This window comes from Drosophila ficusphila, unplaced genomic scaffold, assembly GCF_018152265.1.
Source record: "Drosophila ficusphila isolate 14025-0441.05 unplaced genomic scaffold, ASM1815226v1 contig_412, whole genome shotgun sequence".
NCBI lineage: Eukaryota > Metazoa > Arthropoda > Insecta > Diptera > Drosophilidae > Drosophila > Drosophila ficusphila.
The window spans coordinates 3,136,513-3,161,030 of NW_025064326.1; the positions used below are offsets into that span (position 1 = coordinate 3,136,513).

The following is a 24,518-nucleotide window of genomic DNA, read 5'->3' on the forward strand; positions in this document are numbered from 1 at the left end:
AAAATCGGCGAAAAAGGTGGGGGAGTGGGGAAGTGGGGGCTGCAGTGCATAATTTTATTTGTTTTTGTGTAGATTTCATTTGCAGTGCTTATGCTTTGTGGGCTTTTGTTTTGTTTGCCCGCGTTCGTTGCTCCGCTCTATTTATGTTAAATTAATGCAATTGTTTCGCTTGCTCGCGGAGCGGACTATAAAACTTATTCCACGGAGGGGATAAAACTTGTTAAACGGGTCGGATAAGTGATGTAAATGGAGGGACCGCAGTTATTTAGATTTTAAGTGGATTGCACATTAACATAATTATTATTATTAGTATTACTGGATTCGGCATCCAACCCTCTTTCAATTGCCACGAAATTCGAAATAAAAACAATAGTTTCAGTTCGCATTTCCATTATTTCAGTTCGGATGCATTTGGCCAGCCGGAAAACACATGTATCCCATGTTCCTGGCTAAGCCAGTAATTTATTCCCAAGACTCACTGGTCCAAGAGAGTCAGTCAATGAGTTTGGTCTGTTTTGAAAGTCCCCCCGCCCATCTTCATTATTTGGCCACCTCCTTTGGCCTGATTGTTCAGCTGGTGTTTCGCTCGTTGAACTCATCGAGAAAGTTCCCCAACAAATTTGCAGCAATTTGTATTTCGGTTTGGGACTAGCGTTGATACGAATACAAATACGAATATAGTACACCTATATGTGCTGGCTATAAATTTCACTAAATTTTATAAAGTCAACTTTGTGCAGCAAAGGGTGGCAAAAAAGGAAAGAAAATATATGGACGGACACTAAGTGCTTCTCACACGTAGCACGGCTAAATGTGTTTATGTGGTGTGTGTGTATGAGTACACGGAGCCAAAGGATGAACATTAGATACATTCGTGGTAAGACTTCCGTTCTTGGCCAACACAGATACACACAGAGACACACACATACGCGCGTAGTGGCAGTGGCAAGTGGCAAGTTAAGCACCCAGCATTGACTGCCACAATAGAGCACATTAAAGCTGGTTTGCCAGCTCCGGCTTTCCCATTTCCACTTTCCACTTTTACCCTTCGCATTGCCTTCGTTTTAACGCCTTTGGAGATCTCTCAAAGCGTTTTTCTCACCCGGCTTTGATCATCTTATTTTATGTGATGCCCTTACAATTCTGGGTATTTAAGATTTAAAAATGTGCTTATTATTTTCAAAGTGATTTGTATATTTATTATTAAGTTCTCTCAATATTTATGGGTATTTAAGACCAATAAAAACCACTCCACAAAATCGCCTCTCTCAGCCAAATAAACACCGTTTGAAGGGTATAAAAGGCTGCTCCACTTCAGTGACTCTCCATTTTTCCTTCGCTTGCTTTTCTTTATATTATATTTGGAATTTTTCTTGACTTTCCTCTTCGCTCTGGCTCTCCCAGGACGCGTTAAAAAGAAGAATAGACACATGTGAGCGAATGCCGGGGAAATAAGTAAAAACGAGCATTGTACGTTATATTTTTATTTCGTCCCTTCTTCCACCGCGGAAATTTTACAAATACGTTTGGGGGCGGCGGGAATCGCGTGGCAGGAATTCCTCTCTATTTGCCGGAGCTGCAGCTCTTTGGGCCGCGGGATCTGTCTCGGGCTCCCGTTGCAAGTGCAAACCAAGCGAGACTCGCTTTTTTATGTTGGCTTAATAAAAATACATTTCGCACGTGGAACGGAAGAGGAACTTCGCCCACTCGACTGGCTTGCCACTCCACTTTCCTGCATAACCTTTTTGTACCCGCTCCACAATTTGCTAAAATGCACTGAACAAATAGGGGAGGACCTATAAAACTTAATTTCTAAATAATAATAATTATAATTATAAGATTAAGGAGAGATTTATTAGGAAAACAACTAATGGAGTAAACAAGATATAATTTCCTTGCTTTCTGCTAGGTAACCTATTCATAAAATAAATGAAATGGGTATTAAAATAATTCTTAGAAAATTCCAATGGCAAATATTCTTATTTGTGTACATTCTAGTTAAACAACAATATTATTTTCAGTGCACCTCCGGCGTTTTAGTTACGTGCATTTCAGCTGGCTGCTGCCGCACCGAAAATAGACCGCATTCGGGCAACACGCTCCTCCATCAGAGGAGAGCAGCCGCAAACACCGCTTATAGATAGATGGATGGATGGGGGGTGGGGGGCACACTTACCAGAAAATCCTTCCGGACACGTGCAATTGTAGTAGGCCACGCCGTCCACACATGTCCCGCCGTTCTGACAAGGACTCGACCAGCATTCGTCCCAATTCGTTTGGCACTGGATCCCTGTGTAGCCATCAATGCAGTAACACGAGTACGAGCTGTGTTTTAGTTGTGCCACCGCGGTTCCCGGTTCCAGTGGGCGGAACGGTGTGTCAATGGTGCATCAAACGCGGGCGGAAGGTACCGGGATGCAGGAGGCAGGAGGCAGGAGGCAGGATGCAGTAAAGAAAACAGAGAAAAACCAGCGTTAGAGAAAAGTGAACCAAATGCTTTGGATAAAAATAGTTTCGGCAAATGGCGCAATATGGGCGGAGTGGGCGGGGTAGGTAAAGCCAGACTATAATGGCGGTTTGCAGTAATTGAAGTGAGGCACCCACGAAAAAAGGTGTATATTTCGAAATGAAAACAAGGGAAAATTTAAACTAACACCTATTGAAATATCAGAAAGTGTTTGTTTTAAAGTATTTTTAAATCTACCAAAAATGTAGGGAATCCTTATGCTCTTATCAGTTTATATTTTAATATTGTTTTAAAAAAACTCTTATTTAAATACAGCTCAGTTCACTCCTGCTTGTCCTTTTATATACCGGCATTCTGCTGAATAAATTACCCTGACTTTTCCGGACTGAGATCTCCTGCATTCTGCCATAACACACATACCCTACAGCCAAACCGCAGGGCAGTTGAGTGCTGTAAACTTTTGGCCGGCGCAACATAACACTTGAGGAGTTGTGGAAATAAATATTTGGTAGACTTCGGGGATTGGTTTTTCCATTTTCCATTTCTGCTTCTATTTGGGCAAGCCGAATCGAAATTGAAACGGAAATGCAGGGGCGAAGAAGAAAGTGTCAGGGGATCCTAGAAACTGGGCCGAATGCTACCTGAGGAGGTGGATAAGGCTGGGCAAACATGGCTGAAACGGCTGCCTGGTAACTGGTAACCGGCTTAATTAAAGAAGTTTCCCAGCCCGTGTAAATGGATGGGGCTAAGTGACGTTGGCTTACTGTTGTCCTTTATAATGGATTACATTAGGATGCAGGAGGTGCACATGTCTGTTATGGTCTAAGTACGGGGATAACCATTCCACATTCCATCCTCTGTTGTTCTCGGCTCTTGTTCTCAGTTTTCCCAACCTAACTAAAGAGAAGCCTGAAGCCCCCGAGATTCTGGCTGATTATGGCCTTCGGTTGGACATTTTCACCCGGGAGACCGTTTGATTTGTTGCCTTCAGCCAGGAGCAATTGGGAAATGACTACATAATGGCATTGGACTGGTTCTTTGCGGCCGGAATATCAAAGTAGTACGCCATCAAGATATTGCTGCTGCCTCTTGGAAAGTAGGTGAATTTGTTTGTTTCCCTGGGAGTTATTTACGAAAGTGGTTTTCTATTTATAAGTACTGGGAAAAATCAATTCTTATGCGATTGTTATGAAATGTTTATTTGAGATGCTAGAAATATGGATTTAATATTTAAGTTTCTGGTATATAAATAAACATCACGCTCTACAGCATCCCAACTTTAAGTTATTATTTTTAAATCTCTATTCTGTGAACTACTTAACGGGCTTAGCAATTTGCCAAACAAATCATATTCTTCTCCTTTCTTTTATGATCCACTTTTATTGAAGTTTTTAGAGCAAACTCATAAAACAGTTAAAAGCGCGCTTATCGGGCGCCTAAGCTGGGGTAAACCAATGAAATATCAATGTTCTTCGAAGCCAGAGAACTCCCTCGCGATAGTTTCCCCACCTCCGCTCGGCGCCAAAGTTTAAGATGGTCGAAAACTATTCAGTTAATCCGTTTAAATCTCATGGCATCGTGTTAAATTTAATTGCAGCTATAAATTTCGCTCGCCAGCACATAAACTTTCCCATCCATCCGACTTGGCCAGCCTGAGTTTTCCGGGGCAAATGGCGGGAAACTGTCGGCGGGGAAGGGATTTCAAGCTTCTGCTTTTCGCATTTCGCATTTGACTTGCAGTCTTCGCATAGAGCTATCGTAAAAAAATATCTTAACCGCTTTTCCCGTCGGCGGTCGGATGGTCCTGGATGGTTTTTTGCGGGATTAGCGGTTGCATATATCGCGGAGTGAGCGTGGAAAATAAAATGGCAGTTACTTAGTCGTATAAATGGCGCCAAGGAGAAAAATTCGCTCGTCCTCAAGCTTGTTTGTGCAATTGGTTTTGAGAAGTGTTTGAGGAGAAATCGCACAGCGGAATCTCTGACAGTTAAGCCTCAAAGTTTTCCCAACTAAAGGGCGGGAAATGGAGCAGTTTGGAGAGCTAGATTTGAATTTGAGATATCTAGAGGATTCTGCAGATATTTGCAACGGTTTTGCATGGATTTCCGTGACTAAGAATGTGCCAAAGATAGATTCGGTGACAAGATGAGGAGTAAATATAGTTTAACTCAAGAAAATCTATTAACTATCAAATTACTTTTATAATGGAATGATAAGTAAATTCCTTCGGCTATAAAGCTGAATCTGCAATAACACTTGAAATACTTTGCATATCTTGGCTGTAAATTTTCTGCATCGCTCGTTCAAGTTAATAATTTTCCAGCTGCTTGCAATTGAAACCCACTCAGTCCGCCGCTTTCCCCGGGTTTTTCCAGCCCCTCGTCGCCACATTTGCAGTGGCCGCAACTTAACCCCATTTAAACGGGCATGCATTAAAAAGTGCAAAGGATGCGAGGCTGGCGGGGATTCCCCCCTCCTGAAACTGGAGAAGGGAGCGGAGAATTAAAAGGATGGGGGAGGGGGAGGGAGAGGGGAAGTTGAAGGGGGAACGGCTGCGGGAAATTCATTTCCCTGCTAAGTGGCGGCATCAACATCGAGGCTTCCCTATATCGTATGGGATCGCCTGGTGTGGCATGTCCGGTGTGGCAACTGAAACTGAAGCTGGTCGCTCTCCTGGCGCTCAAGTGGGGCAAGTTTATTGCCACTCGAAATGTGTTGGACGGGTTTATTGGCCGGTTCTCTGCCGAACCGATAATAAGGCAAAAAGGAAAGCGGACTGAAAGCGTTTTTAGCCAACTGTTTGGGATGAGGGAAATGTTTAATGGTATGGATTACCTATCGAAAGTTCAAGGCATTAATGAAAGGTTCTTGGAAAGGCTTTTATTAACTCTGATATAAATATGTGATTTTGTAAATTAAAATTTAATGATCATTATAGAAATATACTTTGGAATGCCATTAATTAACTCCTAAGTGAACTAGAAAATAGTGAAGGTGTGCTTATGAAATCGCAGATTTTCTAATGGGTTCTAGCTCTCTGGTATTTATTAAATGGAAAGCCCATCCCTGGCCATTTAGCAGAGTGCTTTGCACCCGGACTCACCTGTTCAGGCCGTCGATGCACACGCCGAACACACAGGGATTGCTGAGGCAGGCGAATCCTGCCTGGCCGCCGCCCACGAGGACGCCCAGGATGAGGGCGGGCAGCAGGAGGAGTCGGCAGAGTGTCCCTAGTGCGGGCAAGGGGCTCCGAGTCCTGCTGGCGGTGGCGGTGGTGGTGGAGTTGGAGTTGGAGTTGGTGGTGGCTGTTATCGTTGGCTTCTCCGTTGCTGGTGTTGCTGTTGGCATCTCTAGCAGGTGGTTTCGTTGCACGTCCTTCGGGGTGGCAGTCAGCCCGGTGGTGGTGGCTCCGTTGGCCGTCAGCGGAGTGGTCGTCCTGCCGTCCTCGCAGTCCTTCGAAGGCAACGTGGCACATGGGCGAGCCGTGTCGCGTCTAATTTGAGGCGATTCCGCCATTGTCGCTGTATCGAGCTGATGATGCACGTTGATCATACGCCCCGTGGCACGGGGAATCTTACTTTGATTGATGCTTCTGCTTCTGCTGTTGCTTCTCCTGCTGCTGATGCAGCTTCTCCTGCAGTTGGGTGTCCTTGTTGCCGGTCGTCTCTATCCGCTTAAGTGCTTTATTAGTTCGCATTGTCTGCCCCACTGATTGTTTGCTGGCCCAGCGGTCCTTGAATGCAATCTGCGTCGCCTTCGCATCGCATCTGCATCAGCTTCAGCATCCTTGCGGCTCACAGGACTCCGCAATTGCCCGGTATTCTTGTTTATGATTTGTCCGCTCCTATCCGATGCTTCCTATTTTTATTTGCAGCTTATTTTAAGAGCTCTTTGCCGGTACTGTTGCTTTTCTGCTCGTTCACATTGTTGCTGCCATTTCAATTTGCCATCTGTGAAAAGTGCAGAGCGCATAAAAAATAAACCATAAGTATTGCGGGATTATGCTGGCAACGGCAATTGTTTAAGAAGGGTACAAAGCCTTAGTTTTTATCGCTGCAAAGTGGCAATTAAATTGTTAGGGGCTTTTGCATCCGCAATCGGCAAACAGTCGCTATTATTGTTTCCCACAATAATATTGTGTAAGCTACTTAATTTTAATGGAATTCTGTTTCCCCGAATTAAAGCCACTTTTAAGCGCTGAATGCAGTAATGCCATGATTTAATTTCCTGGATTAGGGGATTAATTAAGGGGATTTCAATTTAGTATTTGGTGGCAGGCCAGGAAATTAGAAAATAAATTGAACGCAACTGAAGCCTAAACACTGAAATGATTTTTACTTTGATCCAGTTTTCCCATTTGGAATTAAATAAATTCCGGCAAAGCCCAAACTAAATCCGCAAACAGCTCATCTCTTTGTGTGTCAGTCATCAAACGTTTTGCACATCTAATCTATAATGCCGCCATGTGGCTTTCCATTTCATTTCGCCTCGTGCGATGGTCAAGTGTACACAGCACTTCCCATTACCCATGTGTCGAAATAAGCCCGAGAACTTGTTCGCATTTCACACATATGCTGTCGGGATTTGGGTTGGTTTCGGTGCTTAAGATGCTCGGATGTTCTGCTGATATAGAGTTAAAAAAAGCGACTGATGTTACAGAGAAAATACAGTTAAAACAAGGAAAAATAGTTGCTTCGGAGAGCCGAGGGTGATATAACCTTGCACTCATCACAAATGCCTATGATATAAATTCAGCTTTGAGATGAATTGAACCACAAATAAATTCACAAAAAATCTAACCATTTGAAATAGAAAATTCGGGGTTCGATTAAAAACATTTTAAGGTATGCCACTTTGGAATCGGACTAAAATTGGTTAAGTTATAGTCACCCAAAGAGCAGTTTGGGGTCACCTTTGCGTAAACCAGACTAACAGGCGTATGTCTAAGAATTTATATTTCCTTTACTTCGCTGCAAACTTCTAAATGAAATTATGTTACCTTCTGCAAGGGTATGAAAAGGGAAAAATAGAAGGTAAAATGAATCGTATAAGATTGGGGTATCTCTTGAAAGTGGTTGTAGTTTATTCGAATATCTTGATGGCAATAAATGTTGCTGTACATTTTTCTGTAAAAGCCGAGAAATATTTCAAGCGACATGAGCAGTAAGCTGCTGGAAAGTTAGCAACCATTTTGTTTTTGCCCGCATTCTGCAGGCGAGTGAATATTTTTCATGGCAGCCGCAGAATACTCGCAAAAGTTGGTAAACTAAAAGAGAGACAAGTTCAAAATTGAGACCAGCAACGTCAATTGCAGCCATGTGCCATGGCAACGGAGGAGTGACCAGGATGCGAATCAGGAGCAGAACTGGCAGCCAGTCGCCTCATAACTCGACTGCATCATCAACATAAATCCGACTTAACTTGGCCAACGACCAAGCGACTACAACTACTGTCCTGCAACATTGCCTCTGGGTTGCTGAGCTGACTCTTCCGACCATATTGCCCAGGCGGACGACTATATGGCCAACGTCGGTCGTAATGTAGGGATTATTTCCATCTAATGCAGGCTGCTGGGGAGGAGCAGAAGTTTGTGGCGACGGCCATCTTCGGCTGGAAATTAGAGCCGTTGCACAAATTGAAAGATGCAAGCGTTAACGACGACCGACTCGCATAAATTTACCACGTATCGTTATGGTAAATGGGTAACAGGCAATGTGCACTTAGAAAAACTGAATATTATTTACAATATGAAATAAATTAAGGTTCCGATTTAAACAAGAACTGTTAGTGACAATAGTATGATACAAACTTGGAAAACTTTTCTATAATTTTGAGAAGTTCTAAAGTATCTCAGAGTTGGAGTAAAACTTTTGTTCGAGTGCATTTCTCGTTGTCAGCCTGACGGCGGCAATAGATCCTGATGACGCTGATGAGGCTCCTGTTGCCATTGTTGCAGCCATTTTCCCATCACCGGGCTGCATTGTCAGGTGGCCAACAACAATGAGAGCGAGATGGAAAAAGCTGAACAACCTGGCTGGAGGAAACCTGTGGGGAGCTGTGAGGGATGCTGGTGGTGGTGGTTCAACCTGGGAGGTACACGGATATCATCACATAGCTGATGACGACAGGCGACGAGCGGCGTGGAATGAATTTAGCTTGTAAACACAGGCAGCATGAAAAGCGCACGAATGGCTCAAACTGGCCGGGAGCCAAATGGGCGGAGGTCCTGGAGGGGCAATCTCGAATTGCCGGGGAAGAAGCCTGAAGTTGTTCAAGTTGCCATTGCACAGAGACCTTGCCGAGAGCTCCATTTTACCCTACGCAGCGTTTCCACTTCATTCGACAAGGATGAAGAAAACGTGGCTCGTTTCAAGTTGACAAAGTAGCTCAACATCTTAATAAAATTCAATAGTTTCCAAACGAAAATATTTTTAAAAACCTAATTTATTGAATACCAAACTTGAGATTATTTTTCTTACATTTTCATTAGTGAAATATACGTTTTGTGCGCAATCGTTAAGTCGAAAATGTCATTAAATTGGCGGCACCTGCGTACTTGAGCACCATTTTCGCTTGCAAAAATGTTAACTAGCTAAGGGAGGGCCATAAAACCGAAACGTTTCCATTCGCAAAATTCACGTCGTCCACCTGAATAAAAGCCAGGCCAAAACTCGGATCCACAGCCTAGATGCTCCAGCTTTTATTGTTGCCACTGCTGTTGCTGCCGTTTCTGTTGGCTTTTTATGGCATTTGCAGCAACTGCAACTTTGTGGAAATCCCAGGAGCCCAGAAAAGTTCGGGGCTCGGGGATTTCCCATTAACGAGAGCCATTTGCCAACTGTGTTTGTTTCTGTGTGTGTGTTTGTGTGTGTGTGTGTTGACATAATGTTGCAGATTTGCAGGACGAGATGAAAGACGTTGTCGCCTGTCCTTCAAGAATTTGATGACATTAATGAATGGGCCTTGTTAGGCTGTGTGTAATCTGGTGGGCTAATTATAAGCAGGTTTTCCACTGCTTCGTTAGAAGGCGGCGAGGAGCAGAGTGACAGGTAATTTTTGGGGGGAAATTAGGCCTCTGAAAGTTCGTAAGATAAATGGCCAAGTGCTGATAGTGATGGATTGTGGTGCGAATTATTGGAGAAGAGGTGTTTCAGTTACTTAAAGGGTTACACCAATATTTAAGAGAAGGTAGAATTAACTATGAATAAAGTCTGAAGAACTTTTACGATTTAAAATGATATAAATCTCTACTATCCTCTTTGAAAGGTTTTAAATAACTTGTTTTTCTAAAGATTGTTAACAAGTTTCATGGCTGACTTTTTTCATCGTCCCTTTTATTTATCTGCTCCCATTGCTCAAAATTTCTTAGAGTCCTGCTTTGTTTATTTGCTGCTTTGCAGACCATCGAAATTTGCTCGCATAAATTAATTAAATTGTGCACATTTTTTCCAGCTTGAGATGTGCAATTTATGCAAAGCGCTTTCGAGTAAACAAGTGCTGGTGGAAAAAGCTGAAATATGCTGAGACAACACAAGCCTTCCCCCTCGCTCATAATGTTAATTAATTCTGACAAATATTGTGCAAATATTTGGAAAAACTCTGCAGTCATGGGAGGGGAAAAGGGGAGGCACTTTATAATAAGGCAGGCAATATGCCAAGCCATTGAGCCGGGATCTTCTTGTACATTTTGGCCGTTTGAGTTTGGACGGGTGTTTTCGGGTGTTCGGGTGTTCGTTCTGTAATGTGGAGCGTGTGAAAATCGATGGCCAAAAATAAACAGAACAATGAACGCACACGGACGCAGAGTTACACACATGTTAAAATAATTAACTTGTCTTTGGCAAGACATATGGGTAAACACACTCCACTCTCGCTCTCTCTGTTAATAAAACACGCCATGTTTGCAGTGCACAAATACAATTACCTTTAAGTACGCCCCCTCCGCCTTTCCCCCCTCCACCTTTCCCCCTTCATCCCCCATTCCATTCGGCAAACACGTGCTCGGCCAGCTACCAGTTCCGTTTGGCTAATACGATTACATGGCCTTTTGCAACTGGCAACCCATCTGCCCACCTAAAAATCCCAGTCCCCAGAAGCATAGACTAACCGAAAGCAGCTGGCCAATTGATGTTGCCACACGGAAAGAAATCGGTTAAGGAAACTAGCTTAAGAATTTTTAAATTAATATTTTTTACTGAATTAATATTGCAAAATTTATTTAAGAAGTTGGTAGATGGATAAGCACTTAACCATTTATTTTATGACAAATATTTATATACATTTGGGTGCTCTATTTTTTCCATGTGCACAAACGTGACGTTGCGGCAAAAAGTGGGCTGGAATGCCAGCTATGTTGGTTTGGGGGCGTGGCCAGTTGGTTGGCATCTTGTTATTGTAGTTACGACTCGTTATAATTAATTGACTTAAATCAATTTCTGACTTTGAAGTATTCGTGAGCATTTCTCGCTCGCAGTTGCTGCTGATGATTTTCGGAAATGATTTTCATAACTCATACGCAGTGTTGGTCAAATGGGGGTTGAATTGGTACAACCAATTCTTGAATGGGAAAAGAAGTGTTTCCTATCTGAAAAATAATAGGGAAGTGCCTTTTTTATCCCGACTTGAGCTTCCAGTTGAATTCACACATTTTGCATTCAGTTTCTTTTCCTTTTTATCATAGAAAGGAAACCCCTACGCGATGCACAATCTTCTGCTTTCCTTTTGCCTCCGAGAAGGCGGATAACATGCGACATCCGCCGCCTAGGAAGTTCCAAGCCGCCCAGATATATGACTGCCATATCCTGGACTGCATCTGCGTCAGCTGGAAGATTAAGTGTCAGCACGCGCTCCACATTCGCACACAAAGGATAAGTTCGCAGGACGATACACGAAGATTGCGCATACGCCATGTGTTCGCCTCCTTGACTTTGGCGCCCTGTACTGTTTCCCTTTGGCCCGTTTCGCTGACCCAGCACTTGCCTTCCGACATTAACATTGTTGGGCTTTCCCATTGCGCTCCGCTGGCTTTCGCTCTTTGTTTTCTAAATGTGTTTTAAAAACGCTCCGAATATTGTCGTTGATTTTCCTCGGCTTTTCCTTTGCACTGTTTGCCTTTTCCGCCGCTCGTTTGGTCTGTGCAAACACAATTCCCCTGACCACCGCCCCTCGGAATATTTATTAAAGCAATCTGTGCTGCCTGCAGATTTATTTAAACGTATTTGTCTTGCAATTTATACACATCGCGTTGCATTTATTTTTCGGTCCTTTTGTTTCGAATTTGTTTTGCTCGCCGTTCGATGGCCATATGGCAATCGATTCAATAAACGTAAATTGAATCCGAATCGGTTATTTATACGTTTATTTGCGAGCGCTCTCTGAGGTTGAGCTTGGTTTGCAGTTCCTCTAAATTTGAGGTTTGTGCCATTAATTACGCTATTCAGTTTGTAAAATCAATGGTTTACGAAATTAGCTCGATTTATCTTCTCTAAACATTAAAGAAAGGTTAGCTGGTTAACAAATGTAATCGCCACTTTGTAAATTTGAGCTGCAATTCAAACACATTCTAATTAAATTCATAAAGTGAGCGCAAATTGCAAATAGAGCTATCAATGGCTTTGAGAAAACTCGTATTTACAGGCACTTTCATCGGGGAGTTGCCATGATTTTCCGGTTTATTTTTCGTTCGTTTTCATTTTCACATTTCGTGTTTGGCTTTGACTGCTATCAAAAATCAATACGAGCATGAAATATGCTCCGGCAATGTTCATAAGCCTAAAATAAGGGCTCTTCTCCCACCTAATCCTCTGCACTACTTTCGTTTGGTTTTCCCTCTGGGGGAAAGGGGGCAAAAGTGCTCCACTTTGAGGAGAACTCCTTTTCCGACCACAACCAGTTTCCCCCAGAAAATCACGCCGCAAATGCAATAAAAGCAGGCAACACACAAATGTAACATAAACAACACAAAGGAATGGGTAAAGGGGAGCACACGGGTGTTAGGGGGACTTTTCCAGCAGGGGCGGCTAGGAAAAGGGGGCGTGCCCGAGGGGCGTAGGCAGAAAGGCATCGGCATGGATACATCGATTATACAAGTGGCTGGAAACCAAGCCGAATTGTGGGCGGAGATAACTCCGATGGCTCCTTTTATGTGTGGAGCAAAATGTTGCACTCTGCCAGGCGGCGAGCAACATTCTCAACATTTTCCGTAGTGGTAATAAAAGTTTTTATCGCTTTAAATGAAAATTTTTCGCTTCCGCAATGTGAATTTTCCCGCTTTCACCCCCACCCCTTCCCCTGTTTCCACTGCAAGTTTATTATTGTGTTTCTTTTTTCAACACTTTGGTGTCTGTGTTTTGTTGTCTTGCTCTGCCTACAATTGTAATTAAAATTCTGCAACTTAAGTGAATGCTGGGCCATATATTTATGTGGGCGACTGTAATTGCATGCGTGTCTTCGCAGAGAGGCAAAGTGTTTGCTTTTGCAAATGAGCAGAAAATTGAGTTAATTTAAATGCAGCTCGCTCGTCTACACAACTGCAATTTCGTGCTGGCGTTGGGAATTTGTTAATTTCTGGTTAACTTTAATACGAAAATGGTAATTTTCTTCAATTTAGCTCAAGCTAGGCAGAAGATTTTGAATATTAATAAATCAGTTGCAGTTTTCCAATTAGGTTTTGATAGCTTGTAATCTTTATTCATTTTCCAAGAGTTGAGCACTCCATATATTTTCAAACTTATATTACTAAGAAGAGTAGATCTAAAGTTCATTAATTTCAGGCTTAAAGTTTGAGCCACACTAATCTCAGATTAATCCAGTTGAACGAGTATTAATTGCTGAAAACTTTCCTTTGACTCTCAATTAATAAAGTCTCGAAATGATTCCTCAATTAGCTTTTCCGTCCCCCAATATCACGTCGCAGCAATTAAATTAGTAGATGAAAATCGCTTTCCTTTTGTCTTGCGCAAGTCAAAGCGTTTAACTTTGTGCCACAGCGAAGGGAGTATAAAAATGAAACTCGCTCAAAAGGAATTTTTCGCTGGCAAGTCCACGCGATGCGATGCGATGCGAGGCAAGTTAATTAACCATGGAGCGCTGGGGAAAGCGAATGGGTTTGGGGGAAAGCGAAAGGGAGAGGGCGAAGGGGGAAAAGGGGATTGGAAAAACCGCCAAACTGTGTTGGTCCTTTGCTGCTGGTGATGTTGTTGGTGGTCGCTGTCACCAGCTGACCAAATGAAGAGCTGACCAAGTCGCAGGGACGTCTTTTGTGCGGCTTGTTAGGTTCTGCAGCGACAAGTTGGCAAGTTGGCCAGCAGGCGGGGGGAAAATGGCCAGGGGGGCGGGGTTGGGAAAATCGAACAATGTTCGGGACAATCGTTTGCGGTCTGAATGGAATTTCCGCTGTTCGCTTGACGTTTTCTGCTCCCCAGCTGCGGCTTTCAGCTTTGATTCTGTGAAAACTTTCGGGCGCCACTGGAATGCGTTTTAATCAATTGCCGACTTTGCGGCGGAAGTGTGCGGTAATTTGTTGGTGGGCAAATTTAATATTTATAACATGAATTTATGTCGACGCTAATAAAAGATGCATGGGTTCTATGAAATATATTTGCTAGTTTATGTAACTAATTTACGAACATTAATGGGACAATTAACAAATAATCGTTTGAGCTCAGAAAATTGTAATACTTTTTTACATAGCTTATATAACAAAGGAAATAAATAAAGTTTTAATTACCTCTCTGTAAAATGTAATTCATACGCATTTTTAATGCATAAATAATAGCTCATTATAAAATTTAAAACCTTATTCTTTTTAGAAGTTGTATATATCATATTTTCCCAGCTTAAATCACATAGTTTAAATGCAACTTTGGGCTTAGCCGAGCTTCTTACACCTCTTGGTCTGTAATCCCAGCCAGAGCTTTCTCTATGCATTCCCCGAATGCGGAAAATCTAGTTGTTCGGGCGCGGAGATTTCCTTGACTTATGGCCCGTTGGCAGTTGGCCATTTGCAGCCACCACCACATGGCTAAGATGTCAAGCCACCGCCCACTGGAAAGCGTTAACCACCTCCCAGTGAAAAGCAGGGCTTCTCAGCCATTGACTCACAGGCACACACACACACAACTGCACGGGGGAAAATGTGGAAAATGGGGATAAAATGGAGACAGAGAGGGAGAGAGGAGAGAAGACAGAGAGGGGGCGCGTCAATGTCCCTCGTGTAACTTTTTTCATTTCGCCGAGTTCTTAATTAAATTATGAATTATGCACAGTTAGTTAAATAGACGAACGCTCGTCCGTCCGCTGGCTTTTTGTTTTTGTTTCTGTTTTTGTTCCCCGCATTTTCCTTTAAGATTTAGCAGAGCTTACATTGAAGACGGATTTACCGGCAGGAATACGATATAAACATGAACAGAGCTTTTTACATTTTCGCTTTATGTTTATGTTTGTTTTGCCTCGTAAATGGCATTACTAACCCAAATACTTTGTTATTGGCGCTGTCTGTGTGAGGGGCATAAATAAGTCGCTTATTTATTGCACGTACAGAAGGAAAATGCCACCATACACGACCTTAAATGGGCACAAAGTGAAAGTGTTTTCCCTGCTTTCACTCATATCGAGTTTCCTTCGCCTCGGCGAACCTCCCACAATTTTATTTACACTCTGTTATTTTGGTTTTGGCGCATGTAACGTGCGTAATAAAATTCAGTGAATCTTTCGTTATTTATGACCGCAACGTGTACAAATACTTATGGCACAAAAAGTGAGAATAAAGATCGGAGTTCAAGTAGGTTTTAAACTTTGCCCTGACCTCATTTAATTTGCCAGTGGTCGCCGTCGAGAAACTTGGAGTTTTCAATTAGGAGCTGAAATAATTGTGATTAAATGATGGCCTTTCGTTAAACAATCAACAAACCACTTTTCGGCAATGCGCTCCGAAAGTCAACTAAATATTTGCTCTTAAGTTACCCGGCCACTTCGCTTCTCCGAAAGCAAACAATTCCCAAACTGAATTAGATGCTTGGGGGTTTGCCCACCGAAAACGGGAGGAAATTTGTAATTTAAATTTTGCGTGATTTAAACAACAGATGCGCGGCTGAAAGGTGAAAAACACTCTCGCTTACTCTTTCTGTACTGTAAAAAATATAGCACGAAAAAAATACATGTTATTCAATAACCAATAGAAATTCAATTAAATTTATTTGTTTTTTGTTTAGCATTTTACAAAGTCAGCAGATTATTCCTGCTGAACATTTAGCTGTATTTTTTGCTCTCTCCATGAGCATCAATGTTTTCCCGAAAGTGTGTGTCTCTCGGTGTTTTTCGGATGTGCCACCAACTTCAAAATAAGTATGTTTTATGCTGTGCCGCAATGGCAACAAAAACAGCAACAACATCCAGTAACAACAACCAGCTACAACAACGCTTGGTTGTTCACTGCGGAAGCGGAAACTTCAAAGCGCAAACACTTGGCTTTATGAAGCTGTCGAGGGGACGATGAAGGGGGAAATCCTGCCGAAGTGGCAGGAAAACAGGAGGAAAATGGGAGGAGGGGGAGGTGGAGGTGAGGTGAGGTAACAACAGCATGCGGCACAGAGAAGCGCACCTTCGGCCAGAGGCGCACATTTTCGGGCATCCTCTTAAACCAAAAACCTTTAATTTCATCTCAAAAATTAAGAAACAATAAATATAAGGTATTACACATTTTTTATCATCATCCTTCAACTAAATAGATTGCAATACCAATTTGTTTTAATACAGTAGTTTAATAGTTCTACTGTATTTGTTGTGTACTTTTGTCTTACATACGCAGTTTATAAAAAAAGTTCGATATTGCTTTCTTTCCTGAGCTGTCATAATTAGTTCGAACGGAAAAAGTTTCAACTTTCCCGACCCCCCAGCAAATGATTTTCCCGCACGCACCTGCTTTTCGCCCCACAAAACCCACATCGCGTGTGTGTCTTCAGAATTAATTCACGCATTGCAGGGAATTTTGAGTTTGAGCTTGAGTTTCTCTTGCGGGGCAACGGAGCCGCTTTCCAAGTTGTCAACTCAGCTTATTTCATTTGGACGGCCCTTCAGGATTTTCAACTTTGTCTTTATTGTCGCCGTTTTGTTATTAATTCACTGAACACTTGTTGTAGCTGCTGCTGCTGCCTTCGGTCTTATTGTTCCAATGTAATTTATATCCTGCGTCACCAGCTGCGCACCAAACAAAACAAAGGATCCCGGAAAAAAAGACGTAAGGGTCCAAGAAAAGGGGAAAGCACAGGACAATAAAATTTTGAGCAATTTTTCCTGTCAGTTGCTGCCGTTAAATTTACTTACTGGTAGGACCCATTCCTCTCACACTTAATATTTACTCGCATTTTTAATACTCTTGCGGGGAAACTTCTGCAGTTTGGTTTGAGCAACCAACAAAGGTAATTTCGATATATTATAAATAAAATATTTTTAGAAAATAATGTCCACATTATTCGTAAAATTAATATTAACTTGATAATGTACAAATTTTGGAGCCAAGACAATATTAATAATTCCCACCTTTTCTCGCCACCTTTTTTTGAACCAAAAGGAAAAAAAAATATTCTTTTCAAGAACTTGTTTCCAGCTTGTGCATTTTTAAAATATTTTAAGCCATGTAAATACCAAACTTTTTTTGCACTCCTTTTGCTTTTGTAAATGCAGTCAAAATACGTACACTTAACTAGATTTCAGGAAATTGTTCCTGTTTTTTTTTGTTGTTGCCTTCTATGTTTGCGTTGGCCAAACAATTCCTTTTGAAGGTCCTGGCCAAGTGCCTTGCCAAAAAAAGTCACGGAGAGGATGCAAGTCGTAATTTCATTTCTCGCAACTCTTTGAGATTTTCCTGGACTGCTTTTTTTCATGTGTGTTTGGGGCGTGTTTAATTCAAGTTGGCAAACAACATAGAGATAAAGTTTGTTTGGATTTCAACGAAATTGTTGCTGTTATGGCCCATTTTTTCCATCTACCTCTGGTTACTTTCTTTTTAAGTCTCCCAAGGCCTGTTGTCGTATCCTTTATTGCATTTGTTATCCTGCTTGTTAGCCACGTTTTCTTTCGAGACTCCAAGCCGAATTCCACAATTTTTTTTAGCCATTTTACTCGCTTTGGCTTGCTTACTTTGCTTATTCATGACCCAAAGAAAATCCAATTTAACTTTTCCCCCAGGAAATATTAAATATTGTTTATTGCGAACAATCATTCAGCAAATTTTGTTAAATAATCAGTTGAAATTTAATACCTTCCGCTAGCTTTATCTTAATTAAATATTTTCTTAGCAGAACTTTAAAAAAACTTTCGATGTTGAAGAAATTAAAACTTGCCATGAATGTAAAGTTTCAAAGAGGTTATGCCAGAAGTTTTCATGGTTAAAGAGTCTTGAATATTTAAAGAGAATAATGTGGGGCTGAGTATAACAAGTTTCTAGTTTTTTAAAAATAGTTTAAAGACCTCCTCTCCATCCTTTATGTTTTAGTTTGAGAAAAAATATAGACATTTTTAACCCTTGGCGACCCATTTCAAAAATTATCCCCTAAATCTGTCACAGAAACTTTCCATGAATAGTTTCTCTGTCATTTTTTTTGGCAAGTTTGCCAAGTAAACATTTTAATTTCACAAAAGTGCCACGCCCACTAATTGGGTTAAGAGCGGTGAGAGTGGCCAGAAAGGAAGGCTTGAAGTAAATAATATCCTTTCGGCGATTCCTTCTTGTTTGCGGGACATCAACTTTTCGTGCTGGCATATCTTTTCGATCTTGAAATGCGGCAAAAAGAAAAGAGGTTGCCAAAACGGTTAAGCGGCTTAATTCCAGCCTTTCGGGGGCCATCAAAAATGAGTTTCGTTAGCCGCAACACTTATCAGCTAGCCAAATTCTGGGGGTTCGGTGTCAAAACGTTGATTGCCACATACCAAGTCAGTTTATGGTCATTATCCCTGTGTTATCCCAAGTGTGAAGAGGGCTGCGCTCCTTTTCGGTTTGGTTAGTTTTCTATTTTTTTGCTTTGTTTGCTGCTTTGCTCCTTTGGTTATGTTTTGTTGTTTTTGGTCACGTCATCGATTAGCAATGTGTTGCCATGGCGTCTCCACTTTGCAGCAGCACAACACACAAACACACAGGGAACGGGGGCGGAAAACCACACAAACTAACACGACAAACCCCCTGGAAATCCGTAAAAGTCCTGACCGCAAGTTGTAAACAAGCAAAATCCGTTCGTTATTTGGTTTTTCACTTCGTTTTTGTTTTGTTTTTGTTTTTGGTCCGCTGCCAAGGATAATGCGGCGATATATCCTGCGTTTTTGGTCGAACTCGCACACTGTTTTTCTCTGTTTTTCACACCGTTGCACTTGGGCCGATGGCAATGATGGCAATAATGGCTGTGATGATCTCTGTGTGGACTTTCGGGGACTTTTCCTCGGGAAACTGCGACTGAAACACGACCGTCTGCTCGCACGGCTCGCCGTCAACTGGTTCGCCTCGAGCTTCCTTAGAGCCATCGTCCATCGAAAAGCCGAGTCCGCCAGCCGAGCCGGGAAATTCCGTCGTGAATTATGCATTTTCCACCTCAGGTGACAGAATTTCCCCGGCTCTCTTTCGCCAGCTTTCACTCTCTCTCTCTCTCTTTGTTGTTTTGGGCAATTTGGTGGCTTTGGTTTTCCGATTTTTCCCTTGGTCAGGTGGTGGATTCCCGTTTTGCCGGTTTGTTTACGTTTTTGTGTGTTGGCCCGCTTTCCTTTAAGCCGGCTTTCTTCTTCGCTGGCCAACATATGAGTGCTTTTTTAGGGTGGCTTCTCGGCGAAGCGGTTTAATTGATTGGGGGCTCTAATTTGGTGAGAGGGTGCGGCAATTACGGTTCGGTAAGTAAAGATTTTCTAGCCACGCTAACAAGGGTTGGTAGTAAACTTGTTCCTCGAGGGAGGTCCTTCGTTAGCAAGTTATCGTTTGTGATGGTTAGAATATAAATTGATAAATAATAAGTTAAATCTTATATTTAAGTTATTCTTTAACTCTTTAACTTCTTATACCCTAAGTTTATTCTGAAAGTATAACATCGGAAAGCTTTTAGGTGTATTTAATGTACCCCTAAACCAGCCAATAATGATGACAAATGTCGCCAAGGCTACACGCTTGTGGCTCCAACCCCCTGTTAGCCACTTTCCCGACCCCTCACCTTACCTTACCTTCTTCTGACCACAGAAACTGTTCGCCGGCTCAATTCAGTGTGCCGGGGCAAACCGCTTTTGGTCGCAACTTCGTCCGGTTTCGGCTTATTTACAAGCATTTTTCGTTACGTTCGTTTCAGGCCTGGCCGAAAACCACAAGCACCAAAGACAGGAGGAGGACCGGAGGACGGGGAAGGGTGGCTGGCACAATAGACAAAGTGTATCAATTATAATACGGGCCCAAAGCGAAGGATCCGCAGCGAGAGGCGAAAAGGGGAGGGGAAGCGGTGGAGCCAGGTTCCAGGAGCCAGAAAAAGGGTTCCAGGAGAAAAAGCTATAACGGAGAGAAAAAGTGGTGAGTTATTTCTTATTGTGACTTAAGAAATAAGTGAGAAATAATTTATGAAATTATGTTTTGCTTCACATTGAAATGTGATGGTACTATCAAAATAATTTAAAGTGCAAGTAATACTTTCTATTTAATTCTGTTTCTTTTTTCTAACTGCAGGGGCAACCACATTCACACACAGAGCCATGTTGGCCACGACAAGTACAACCACAATTACCTCGGATCCGGGCATACTCTGTTTCCATCACTGCAACGTGAAAGTTTTCTGCTTCACTTTGCCGCACACTTGTCCCCATTGCAGTGCCCCACTGGACGCGGATGCGGATGAGGATGCCACTGCGAATGCGAATGCGAGTGTGGATCCAAGTGGGGAACCAGAGAGGGGCGGACCACGCCTCCTACCCTTCCGCCTGCCATATCCCTTTGTGCGGGCCACACAGCATCCCTGCGCCATTGTCCTGCGTCCTTCCACCGGCGACTTCCTCAAGTGAGTTTCGAATGCCTGGACATTCGGGGAGCATATTTGCTACAGCTGCTGACATTCGAATCCTTGAACAAATCGGACAAATGGTTTCATTAGTTTCGGGCTGGCCTTTACTTTTTTATTAAACTTTACTATATATGAGTAATAAGAAGGTGTAGAGCATATCAACTTTTAAACCTTTTACGAGTTCAAATTGTAATGAGCATATCAACAAAATGAACTTAATGAGTTACTTTACGTTTTAATTTTCCAATTCCAAACGAAAACTATATAATGCAGTTCGTTAAATCTAAAAAGTATACATTTCATAGAGCGAAGCCAAGCAATTAAAGCTGACTACTCCGAGCGGCTTCCCCTCAGTTATTCCGGAACTTGGCTGCAGCTGTCTGATTTCAGACCAAATCCAAATTGTGTGCCAAATTCCCCGCACGAATATATTACTCTTTTTTGGCTAGAAGTATCTTTTATGGCATGAATTCATTTTTGATGCGTCGTGTTTCCGCAGCGATTACAGCAACGCCACCGATTTGCATATCGCAGTGACCACATCCGGCGGCGACATCGTGGAGTTCGATCGCTTTGGCCTGCGCCGCCATCGGCGGGAAGATAATCCGGCGGAGTGGCGGCAGTCGCTGCTGGTGGGCGATGTGCCGGAGCCGTGGCACGACTTTTGGGACGAGGTCCTGCAGCAGGTGAGTCCAGAATCCGGTCCACGAAACGCAGGGTGGCACGATTTGCAGCGATAAAAATCAAATTGAATATATACCCTTGAGTACAATATCATTTTTGCATAGAGAAGTAGTTCTATTCCTCCATAAAAATTCGAATCATTTAAAATATATTGCAAGTGCTGCCCAAATCGAATCACCCTGTTCGAAATCAATGCAAATCCCTAAGCTCCGTTTGCATTAATAGATCTGCGCCCAATCCGTGCGGTGGTCCATAGCCAGCTACACGGAGGAGAGCCACAACTGCTACGCCTTCGTCCTGGCCTTCCTGCAGGCCCTCGGTCACGCCCACTTGAGCGAGGCGGCCCGCAGCAAGACCGCCTTCTGCGAGCAGTGCATTGTTCCCCGGACGACGACGGCGGGCAAGTACATCTCGCTGTATCGCAAAATCCGCAGGAGCGGCGTCTACGTCCATCGGCAGCAGCCGAAGAATCGTAGCAAGCCGACATCCTCCACTAACTCGAGTTCCTGCTCCTCGGATGTCTGCGATGCGGCGATGGGCAGCCAGAAAAAGGTCTCAAAAAAAGGATACTCAGGGAGCAGTATTGCCGGAATCGCATCGCGTCCACGGCCCACTCTTTGCACCATCGAGGAGTGATTGGATCCCCAAGGACACTTAAGGATAGAACCTTGCTAATTTCAGTTCTTTGAAGTGAATAAATGTAGTTGATCTTAAATAAATAGTAAAAACATGTCATGTACATGTACATTTCTTTTAGTTTTTCTAATTCACCAATAAACAGCATTTATTGGTTATTTTTTGGTCGATTTGGCCCGCAAGTACCAGGCGAAGAGAAAGCTATAGGAGGTGGCTATTCTTCTGTTTTTACTTGCTCCCAAAAGTATGCTATACTTTTTCATGAAAAATTCCCACAATTTTAACTCCATTTTTTTTGTGCCAAACGCATTTTGAAGTACCAGGCGAACAGAATGCAAGAGTTGGTGGATATTATTATTTTTAAGATTTTCCCATTGATCCCAAAAGTATTATGGAAAATTTACACAGCCGAAAAAGAAGGTGGCTTGCCAAATTCAGTAGTTCTAGTTTATTTTACATATATAATACATATAATACCCTAGGCTTGTACTATACATTTTGGGACAATCCATATTGTGTTAGTCTAAGATGCAAGTCTAGTCAATTAACTAATATTAAATAAGGAATCCAACGTTGTGTCCGCTTTTTTTCGCTTTTGTGATGACTGCAAGGGTATATAAGCTTCGAGGCGCCGAAGCTAGCTTTCTTTTTTGTTTTGGAATCGTTTTTGTCTTTGGAATGTCTTTGGTTTGTGGATAAGTCTTCTTTACCGCCGAGGAGGAAACACGTTTTCCCTGTACATGTTGTTGTAGTTTCCCGGGGGATTATAGTTGCACACCACGTAGATGGTGTTGCCCCTGTGAGATTATAAAAGGGAGATAAGACAGATAAGTATTTAAATATAACTGCTGGGCCGGATAAAAACGTACCTTTTGGCGAAACCAACGCCCAGCTCCGTGGAACTCTTCCAAACCACCTGGGTGAAGTGGCCCGTGCTGCCTTGAAAAGACGGATAGTTCCAGTTGTAGTGCCGAATCTCCTCGTACCACGATCTCACGGCATCCGCTCCCTCCAAGTTTGCCCCGGATGCCATGTAGATGTTTTCGCCATATCCACTGTTTTGGCGATGCTCCATTCGGTTTCTGGCCAGCAAATACTTGATAAATAAGACACTGATTAGTTGTTTTTAATTTTTTGCGATCCTAAAGGCTGTTACCTGCGCCCATTCGGTGGCCAACTGACTTAGCTTGGGGTTTAAACTTAAAGGTGGAACACCATGCTGGGCCCTATATTTGTTATGAGCTTCAAGAACTTCCTTCTCAAACTGAAAAAATATTATTATTTGAGATTTTGCTCAACAATCTCGTAATTTTTTGAAGCAGAAAAGCATTTTTAAACTTATGCATCCTAGCTATATTCTTTTTCCTTCTCACTTGCTGAACGCTCATTTTTCAGTTTTCAAAGCACTTCGAATTTAATTAGTTCTTTTGAACTTTGCGAGCTGAAGTACTTATGTTTTTAATTATTTCAATTTAAATAGCTAAGCACTGGTGCTGGCCCCTGTCGGAAGACACTGATGTCGTTTCGGGCTCAGGTGGGGGCTTTTATGCGATTTTTCTTATCAGTTACTTTCCGCCGCAACAACTGGACGGAGTTTGTCGATTTGTGGTCCGCAATTGTGGCTTCCGACAAAGGCTGACTAATTCCGGGGAATGAGTTGCTAGCAGAAGCGAATCGAAACAGTTTCAATGAGCTCTAATATGACACGAATTATTGTAAATAATTTAATAAACATTTAAATGATATAATAAAAAAACCTTAAAATATTCCAACAAATTATTATTAAATATTAAAAAGAAACTATCGTACAATTTGGATTACTACGTAATATCAGTTATATATGCCAATACCAAAGCACTTTATTTCACAATTTTATGAGGGCATTGCGGTTACCCCTTATAATCCGATTTATTTAATAGGTTTTAAATGGAGTTTTCTTGACGGCTCATTGCAAACTCATTCTGGAGACGGCTGCCTCGTCCAGATTCCGTATTCGTGGCTCGGCTTTTGTGGCTGCCACTCGCGCCTGCCTCATTAATGAACGCAAAATCCCGGACAGGAGGCGGTGGCAGAAGCTGGAGGGGCAAGGAGGGGCAAGGACGAGGGCCCGAACGGGGGACTCTTGGTTATGCAAAACTGTCATGAATCGGGAAAATGTAATTACATTCTCGTTGATGACGTTGATGAGCAGCCACGGCCTCAACCTCAGCCGGAGCCTCAGAACCGACATTTCATCTTGGATAGAGCGCAATACGTGCATATAAATTGTATAATGTCGCCTCGGCCAACTTTGCCGACACGTAATTTCGAGGCAAATAAGTTTTCCCCGACGCAGGGCCAAAGTTTTCCCACCTGCCCCCCCAACCTGCCCACTCTCTGCCTAATGCCCCTGTTTACCCAGCGGGGACCTGAATCGGGTGTCATTATTGAATTCAACAGTTGAGACGGCTCCTGGTGGAAATGACACCGTCGTTGGGCAAACTTACCCAAATGATAATGAACGGGTTGAAACTGTGAACTTGGTGTACACTAAAAAAAGTTATATAGCTTACTCATCTGTTTAGGGGTATCTATATAAAAGTCATGGGAAAGCCACAAGACTTCCGTTTAATTTTATTGGACATCAAAAACACAATTAAATGAATGGGTTAGATTTATTTTTTGTCTACATTCACGTTACTGTATTTTAACCTTCATTTGTTCGAGTTATGTAT

At 42.5% G+C, this 24,518-nt stretch overlaps 3 protein-coding genes across 4 annotated transcripts in view; 1 reads left to right on the forward strand and 2 right to left on the reverse strand.

Annotated features, from left to right (window-relative positions):
* LOC108092448 (protein eyes shut) overlaps positions 1-18,937 on the reverse strand; it is a 49,607-nt gene extending 30,670 nt beyond the window's left edge. Inside the window, exons 1-3 of the mRNA XM_017192033.2 lie at positions 18,395-18,937; positions 5,571-6,417; positions 2,177-2,325 (exon numbers count right to left, since the gene is read on the reverse strand). Coding sequence (XP_017047522.1) covers positions 2,177-2,325; positions 5,571-6,019 — 598 coding nt within the window. The 5' untranslated portion in view covers positions 6,020-6,417; positions 18,395-18,937. The remainder of the gene's footprint in view (positions 1-2,176; positions 2,326-5,570; positions 6,418-18,394) is intronic.
* Positions 1-21,913, forward strand: part of LOC108092449 (MKRN2 opposite strand protein) — a 51,074-nt gene extending 29,161 nt beyond the window's left edge. The window contains exons 4-7 of one of the 2 annotated variants that reach the window (XM_017192035.2): positions 19,786-20,000; positions 20,151-20,481; positions 20,984-21,170; positions 21,394-21,913. In XM_017192035.2, coding sequence (XP_017047524.1) covers positions 20,180-20,481; positions 20,984-21,170; positions 21,394-21,804 — 900 coding nt within the window. In that variant the 5' untranslated portion in view covers positions 19,786-20,000; positions 20,151-20,179 and the 3' untranslated portion in view covers positions 21,805-21,913. The remainder of the gene's footprint in view (positions 1-19,785; positions 20,001-20,150; positions 20,482-20,983; positions 21,171-21,393) is intronic. The other variant, XM_017192034.2, reaches the window with a different exon arrangement.
* A 323-nt stretch (positions 21,914-22,236) lies between these two features.
* Positions 22,237-23,305, reverse strand: LOC108092420 (Golgi-associated plant pathogenesis-related protein 1). Its single transcript, XM_017191988.1, has 4 exons — positions 23,178-23,305; positions 22,961-23,068; positions 22,674-22,900; positions 22,237-22,601 (listed from the first exon to the last, which is right to left on the reverse strand). Exons 1-4 carry the CDS (start codon positions 23,190-23,192, stop codon positions 22,511-22,513), a joined length of 441 nt encoding a protein of 146 aa, XP_017047477.1. The 5' UTR covers positions 23,193-23,305; the 3' UTR covers positions 22,237-22,510.
* Between the last annotated feature and the right edge of the window lie 1,213 nt (positions 23,306-24,518).

Coding starts and splice junctions, on each gene's coding strand:
- LOC108092420 (XM_017191988.1), bottom strand. Junction 22,901..22,960: donor TGGCCACCGAATGGGCGCAG/GTAACAGCCTTT, acceptor TTATTTATCAAG/TATTTGCTGGCCAGAAACCG. Junction 22,602..22,673: donor GGCGTTGGTTTCGCCAAAAG/GTACGTTTTTAT, acceptor ATAATCTCACAG/GGGCAACACCATCTACGTGG.